The sequence below is a fragment of the Sardina pilchardus genome, chromosome 15 (assembly GCF_963854185.1).
Source record: "Sardina pilchardus chromosome 15, fSarPil1.1, whole genome shotgun sequence".
NCBI lineage: Eukaryota > Metazoa > Chordata > Actinopteri > Clupeiformes > Clupeidae > Sardina > Sardina pilchardus.
In genome coordinates, this window is record NC_085008.1 from 26,309,404 (window position 1) to 26,316,903 (window position 7,500).

The 7,500-nt window shown below is 41.1% G+C and overlaps 2 protein-coding genes across 3 annotated transcripts in view; one reads left to right on the forward strand and one right to left on the reverse strand.

Annotated features, from left to right (window-relative positions):
* gmds (GDP-mannose 4,6-dehydratase) overlaps nucleotides 1-2,287 on the forward strand; it is a 9,765-nt gene extending 7,478 nt beyond the window's left edge. For both annotated transcript variants that reach the window (XM_062556738.1, XM_062556739.1), the window contains 4 exons: nucleotides 727-845; nucleotides 1,019-1,115; nucleotides 1,613-1,681; nucleotides 1,799-2,287. In XM_062556738.1, coding sequence (XP_062412722.1) covers nucleotides 727-845; nucleotides 1,019-1,115; nucleotides 1,613-1,681; nucleotides 1,799-1,861 — 348 coding nt within the window. In that variant the 3' untranslated portion in view covers nucleotides 1,862-2,287. The remainder of the gene's footprint in view (nucleotides 1-726; nucleotides 846-1,018; nucleotides 1,116-1,612; nucleotides 1,682-1,798) is intronic.
* A 1,217-nt stretch (nucleotides 2,288-3,504) lies between these two features.
* Nucleotides 3,505-4,584, reverse strand: LOC134102721 (forkhead box protein Q1-like). The gene has a single exon (XM_062556919.1). The coding sequence runs from the start codon at nucleotides 4,564-4,566 to the stop codon at nucleotides 3,640-3,642; it is 927 nt and encodes a 308-aa protein (XP_062412903.1). The 5' UTR covers nucleotides 4,567-4,584; the 3' UTR covers nucleotides 3,505-3,639.
* Between the last annotated feature and the right edge of the window lie 2,916 nt (nucleotides 4,585-7,500).

Here is a 7,500-nt window from a genome sequence, read left to right on the forward strand (position 1 = left end):
TCCAAATCAGCGTGAGTGCAGTCTGTGTTAGTGCCATCTCTCAGTGTATAAATGGTCAGTAGTGGGAACCGGATAAGCCTCGTCTTTATTGCCCTCTTGTCTCCCTTTTAAAAGTGTTTTACATTAAAAAGGAGATAATAACAATCAATGATAAACCAGCTAGAGCCTGCCACTATCTCCCTGCCATATGCGCTTAAGATGCGCTCCCGGTTAAATGGAGTTGCATAATATTCAAGTAGATCTTTTTTTGTAACAATTTATTTATTGATTTTCGAAGTTTTTTTATCCCACATAATACAGGGCATATCTTAACTTTCAGGATTGTATTGTTGTTGAATTTTGACATTGTAAACATTCTCTAGGGAGAGTGAAAAGCAGTGTGAAGGAAACCTTCTCTTGTTTGTTGGCTACATGTTGGTGCCCCCTCTGTCTCTTTGGTGGCTGCCTTCTCTGAGACACGTTCACATGAGTGTCAGATGAATCCCCTTCGGTTTCAGACACTCAAAAGATCGCATGTCGAAACTGGGTGTCCTGAAGATGTACAGTACATGAGAATATCAAAATGAATAGGCTACTGTACGTCTTCACAACAAACTTAATACGAATGAGTTTGCTAAAATATTGACAGGGACAATTTTGTTATCCCAAAACATTGGTGAGGGCAAGACCCCATGCAAACCTAAGCCCATGTGAACGTTGCTGTAACTGTCTGCCCTGCTCCCTTAGGCGATGTGGCTGATGCTTCAACAGGAGACACCGGAGGACTTTGTCATCTCAACAGGAGAAGTGCACAGCGTACGAGAGTTTGTTGAGCGAGCCTTTAAACACGTAGGCAAAACTATCGAGTAAGCAAATCGCATGCACGCACACATACAGTACATAGATGAAATTACACACTCACACGTAATCTCTCTCTTCCTCTCTCACACAGACACACACACACACACACACACACACACACACACACACACACACACACTTACACACACACATCTGATGACCTCTTTGTATCTCCCAGGTGGGAGGGCGAGGGTGAGAAGGAGATTGGACGCTGTGTGGAGACAGGCGTGGTGCATGTGCATATAGACCCCAAGTACTACAGACCGACTGAAGTGGTAAGTGTGTGTGTGTGTGTGTGTGTGTGTGTTTGCAAATGTCATGACCTTGATTAGTGTTGATTAGAAAGGCATTGCAGTAGCCTGAAATGAAAATGTTATGATTCCTCATGTGTGGTATCGATACTTTAAGAAGAATGTTTTAATGAAAGGCGTATTTGTTGTCAGTTCCAGAAAAGTTCCATGTATTGTTGTCTAGGCCTTTTCATAATTTTCATTGCTATTAAGTGTAAGGTTTATGCCTTAGTATATTGGTATCAAGATACTTAAGTCATGTGACAACAATAACCTCTTCCTTCTTTTGAAACATTTTTATGGTGGTAGCATAATGCTTTTATAATTCATATAATATAAGCTTTTAATTAATATATTATAAGCTTTTATAATTGTATAAGTAATATAATAATTCATTCTTTTATGATAAGTCATGTGTCACATGTGATGGAAGATATTTGGTAAATGCATGACTTACAGTCTATGTGTGTCTTCCTCCATAGGACTACCTGCAGGGAGACTGCTCCAAGGCTGGGAGGATATTGGGCTGGAAGCCAAAGGTGTCCTTTGAGGTGGGACGGTGTTCTTTTGTGAAGCATTATGAAAATGCGTGTTTACCTGACAGAACCATCTTTACTGCATCCATTCAGGTGTCATGACACGTGTTGTGTGTTTGTGTGACTCTGCAGGAACTCGTCAAGGAGATGGTGGATGCTGACGTGGAACTGATGAAGAAGAATCCAAATGCCTGAAAAACACAAACACACATTATCCATCCATTCTTTCTGTTCCTTTAAGAAAAAAAAAAAACACTCCTCTCGTTTGAAATGTCAAGAAGTGTCTTGTTTTTATGTTACCTTTTTTTTATTTACATTTGCTTTGCCTTTGCACATTACGTTGCACACGCGTTCCTGCATCATGTTACATTCTGACCGCACATTCCTCGCCTCTCATGCCTTCCTCCTGTATTTCTTTCCTTTCTGTTTTCTACGGTCAAAAAGAAGGATTCAATCACTTTTTATTATTTAACAAAGTCTATTTTTTATTTTATTGTTACAGAAAATGAAGGTGTTGCAAAAATAATGAACTTGTATTGTAAACCTACAGAGATTTATTTCCTACGGTGTAATCATGTAAAAAGGGTTTTTTACATTAAATTCTAGATGGATTTAAATTGACTGGTTCTGTTTTCTTCATAGTACGTAGCCTACACACACACACACACCAAATGGACAGAAAGTGGTGCTTTTCCATTTTCATCTCATTTGCCGCCCAAAGATAATATTGGGTAGTCTGAAGGATGTTGTAGAATCTGCCTATTAATTAATTGTAAACGATCACTCTCAAACTGTGTTGGGATAATATAATATTTGTACTATTTGTAGGTCCGTTATTATTGTGATATGCTATTATCAGAACCTTTCCAAAGGTGTATTTTGCGTTTTAATTTCACAAGTGAATATGTTATACTGGCAGGTTCATAACAAGAGCTAAACTGTAATTTTCTCTGCAACTTATTTAGAACTATTGGTGGAAATGCATGTCAGTGTGAGCATTTTAAAGTAGCCTACGTAGCCGTGACTAACTTGACTGGAAAATGATTTGCCTCTGACGCATTCATTAAAAACTATTAGGGGCTTTCTTTAATTTAATTTTTTTTGGAAAGGTATGTAAAAAGTGTTTGTTTATATTATATGTACAAACCTTATCCATGAACCATATGTTAAACATATATGTGTCATCAATATTGCAAAAAGCAATCACATAATTTTAAATTGATCATTAAAATATGCTTGTTTGACTGGATACCAGTACCCTGAAAGCCAGCCGAATTTACATATAGCCAATGAGAACTAACTGACATAATTGGAATGTGCAAGGGCAAACCAGTAACCTAAATGGTCAGTAGCCTACTTTCTCTGCACTTTAAATGGCAACTTAAAAATCTAAAAGAATTTCCATATGATGCTGAAAATGTAGCCCATCCTGGTTTCCACAATCCAAAATACTTTGTAGGCTAAGCAATATTTTAATGCTTTACTTGTTTTTCAAGTTGTTGCGTGTGATCAAAGACAAAAATCGAATTTATTGGACACATTTCTATCGTTTGTTATGTTGGGTATTACGCCCAAATTCACTATTTAAGTCTATTTGTAGTATAATAGTATATTTAAATAGGCATTTTTAGGCTTGCTCTTAAAATATATTAGTTTAACTCTTTATTTCTAGGATGCTTGAGGGAAATAATTAGACCTACATGTATTACGAGTGATGGATTAATAAAAACGAAGACATTTTTTAATTCTAGATTTTAATAGTTTCAATAATCAGTAACATATGACATTATTTAACCTGTGACAAAAAGAAAAAAAAAACATAAAATTAACCACACAAACTTGAAGGCTCATGCACAAACTCAACTCACACAACTACCACAACTATTTGCACATAGGCCCATTACAGACTTTTTGTTCTTTCCAGGTCACAATTCAGTAAGTACTTATTATGCCCGTTCGACTGAAAACTCATCTTAGGATAAGAGGGAGTCTATTCTGAAAGAGAACTGGCTGCTGGTGCGGCAGGCGGCCGCCTGTATCCTGGAATCAGACGGAGGGAATCCCTCTGACGTCATGTGAGAAGAATTGTTCCTCGGAACTTCGGACATGTCTGACCACGGAACCCCGCCCGCGTTAGTAGAGATATATGGATCTGTGGTCGAGGCGGTGGGAGCGAGATAAGTCATGACATGTGGCAGTTGCTGCACCTGAGTCCATTGAAATCCGTTGCCAAGTCTGGATCTGCTGTCCAGTTTGATTTCATCTCGGCGACTCTGTTTAACAGGGGTGCTGAGGATGCTGTCAATGGCGAACGGGCCGGTGAACCTACCCTCATTGCGCATTGCTGCCGCCGGCACACGTGTTCGATCACAAGCATTTTCAGGGCTCCCTGGGTCATCGAGGCTTCTTTTCTTGCCCACTATGCGTTTTCGCCTCCGACGGAACACCCCGTCGGCAAAAGTGTACTCACTGTGTGGGTTGAGCATCCAGTAGTTGTCCTTGCCCCATGGACGCGCCGGTTCGCGCAGCACCTTCAAGAAACAGTCGTTGAGGGACAAGTTGTGGCGCACCGAGTTTCGCCAGCCAGTGTAGCTCCCGCGAAAGAATGGAAACTTTTTCATCAAGTAGTCATTGATTTCGGCGAGCGTCAGGCGACCGGTAGATGAGTCCCGGATTGCCATAGCAATTAATGCGATGTAGGAGTATGGTGGCTTTGGGCGGCGTGTGTAGGACTTGTTCGTTTTTGCCGCGTCTGGCTCAGTAATAGGCACCTGGGGAGGGCTGTTGGGAGCGATGTCCCCATCTGAGCCCAGCTCCTCTTCAACGGGTATAGAGCCGTTACTGCAGAACTCCGCCGAGGGTTCAGTGGAATGACTTGCGGAAAACACCTGTAGTTTCATCCTCCCCTAATGCATTAGTTTAGGTTCTCTCCCCTTGTGTCTGGTCACTGCTCCTGTATCAGCGAGAGAGACTTCAGTGTGTTTGACTTGCACGGTGCACTTTCTTTGGAAGTAGAAGTTGAGCGCATGGTGTGGAAGAAGTGCATTAATATAAACCGAACTCATTTAATATTACTTCAAGTGCCCACCCCACAAGGGCGGGGTTCTCAACAGACACTTGAAAAGAGACGGGAGAGACGTGCGTCGTATTGGAATATTGAACACACCCACCTTGTGAGAGATGGGCAGGTGAGATTCGTTGGTGCGGCTGGTGTTCACGGTGCTTTCCGTAGCCTTTACACCTATAGCTGCACAATGTTAAGCGTGTGAACGGCACGCTCGCCGACTTATGATCGCCAACTACAGTGTTTATTAATGTTAAACGTGTGGGTTCAAGGAAATTGTCTATGTATGATGGCCGTTTTAACTGTTACTTGTTAACTAGTTCTCTCATCTGTTGTGCAACTTCATGCCCAGATGTTCTTTTAGTGTTGTGCAACGTCATGCTCAATATATATTATTTTTACTGTAGGAGATAGAGACAACTGATGGAAACTTGAGTCGCTGCCCCTTTAATCTTACGGTCCTCACATTATTGAGCGCTCTGTCTTTGATCCGCTTCTGGAGGGGAAGAAAGGGGAGTACAAAGACCTACGATGTCTTGTGCGCATCTAAGTTGCTTTCATGTTCATATCAGGCAGAAAATACTACATTTCTAAACTTTCTTATTAATGAGTACACACACAAACACACACACACACACACACACACACACACACACACACACACACACACACACTCACACACACACACACACACACACCTGCAACAAATATGCTTTTTACATTCAAACAATTGCTGTAAGCACAGACTGAGAGACACTGGACACTTCCCATCTAACATTTCTAGACTCTATCTTAGAATTGTTCACAACTGCTAAAGCAGTCTTTTTTTTCTAGCACCCTTTCACAAACAAGTGAACAGAGTGTGGTGTGTTTGTGGGTGTGTGTGTGTGTGTGTGTGTGTCCCTGTGCAGTACAGTGAGTTAACGCACCAAATACCTGAGTGCCGGAGAAAATGATACACCTTACTATGCTATTACTTAAAGAGTATGCCTGTATGTGTGTGTGTGTGTGTGTGTGTGTGTGTGTGTGTGTGTAGCCTATGTGTTATCATGCAACAACAATTCTTTCCTCTTGGTTGGAGGGGTGCATTTTTCCTACTGCATACATGAATACACAGGCAGACGATGACAACATACAGATCCGTATTCACATATTCAAGGAACCCTTCCTGTATGTATTGATGTAGATGAGCAGGGCAGGCGTGGGTCTATATTATGTGTGAAGTACATCGTTCACTTCATATGCAACAGCTGGAGGGACTACTTTCATAAACATTCAGAACCAAACCTACAGGAGAATAAGACCTTGAGTACAGCAGATAATCAACAATGCATGCTTGAATACAGTAGCATCACATAATAATGTATATTACCAAATGCAAAATATTCTTGCTCAACAGACCTGATTGAAAGTAGAATAATATTGGCCGGGTTTCCCAGATTTGTTAAGAAGCTCTTAAGTGCTAAGAACTTCTTAGGAGCGCTCTAAGAACGTTCTAAGAACGCTCCTAAGAAGTTCTTGAGCTTCTTAACAAATCTGGGAAACCCGGCCAATATCAATATAAATATATAAACTAAACCTGGTGTGATCCGCACAATATAGAGACAGTGAAATATGTAGTGAGAACAAGACAAGGGAAGAGGTCAAAGAAAAAGACTGATCATTTGACTCAAATAAAATAAATGCAAAGTCCTCTCTAGTTTATGCATGTGGCAATGTGTAGGTGCTGAAAGTTCTTGGCTTGCACTGTTCTGTGATTAAAATGAGTCAGTGTTATCGCATCCGTTGTCTTTCCAGAAACAGTCTAAAAAAGGATTGTTTATGGCATCAATAAACGCACATGTGTCGATAAAAGATGCTATATTTAAAGTTCACCTTCGGAGGGTGAATGTTATCTAGGAGAAAGCATTATGACCATCATAAAGTTACCTAGTCACTAAAGACCAGATATTGCTTAATCTGATGGCTGGAGCATCTCTAGACATTCAGAAAATCTTGTGAGAACCTTGAGCAGAAGTACTTTCATCATCTCAAAGTGATTTAGTGTTCTGTGTCTCATCACTTTGTTGGGCTTTCACAATAAACTTGTATTTGGTTGGTTATCTCAAAATAACTAAATGACAGCTAAAGGTATACTGTAAGTCTGTGTTTTTCACCAATTTGGGAACAATCATTCAAATCCTTGAATCGTATATGGTCCTGACCTGTTTCGCCCGGTCCCAAGAGAGAACCGGCCCAGAGAGCTCAATGGCTTCAGATCCGTGACGCTCGCATCACTAATGACGACACTGGAGGCTCTTCCTCTAAGCCCTCTCTGGCCTCAGGTGCAGCATACTCAAGATCTTTGCCGTTTGCATGAAGACTGAGGATGACATCCTTCACCTCCTACACCAGGTCCACTCACGCCTTGATAAGGGAGGTGGCGCAGTGAACGCATCCGACGTCATCCAGCCCCTGATACTACAGAACAAACTGACCAGGATGTAGTAGGTGGACCTACACCTGGTGTCCCAACACAACCTTGAAATACATTTTACAGGAAACAGGGAATCAGTGAAGTTCAATTAGTCTTGGATCACCAACTACCTCATCGACAAAGTGCAGTTGGTCAAATTGAAGGACACCACATCTGATACTGGAGTCATGTACATTTATTAAGTTATCCAACATGACTAACAAAATGAGGATTAACAGTCAAGCTACAATGCAGAGGACACCTGAGGTCTCAGCCTGCAGTGGTAGCAATAGAACAATAAATACTACTATGCAG

Excerpts from the sequence above, each read along its gene's own strand:
- LOC134102721 (XM_062556919.1), bottom strand. The coding sequence starts at position 4,566 with ATGAAACTACAGGTGTTTTCCGCAAGTCATTCCACTGAACCCTCGGCG.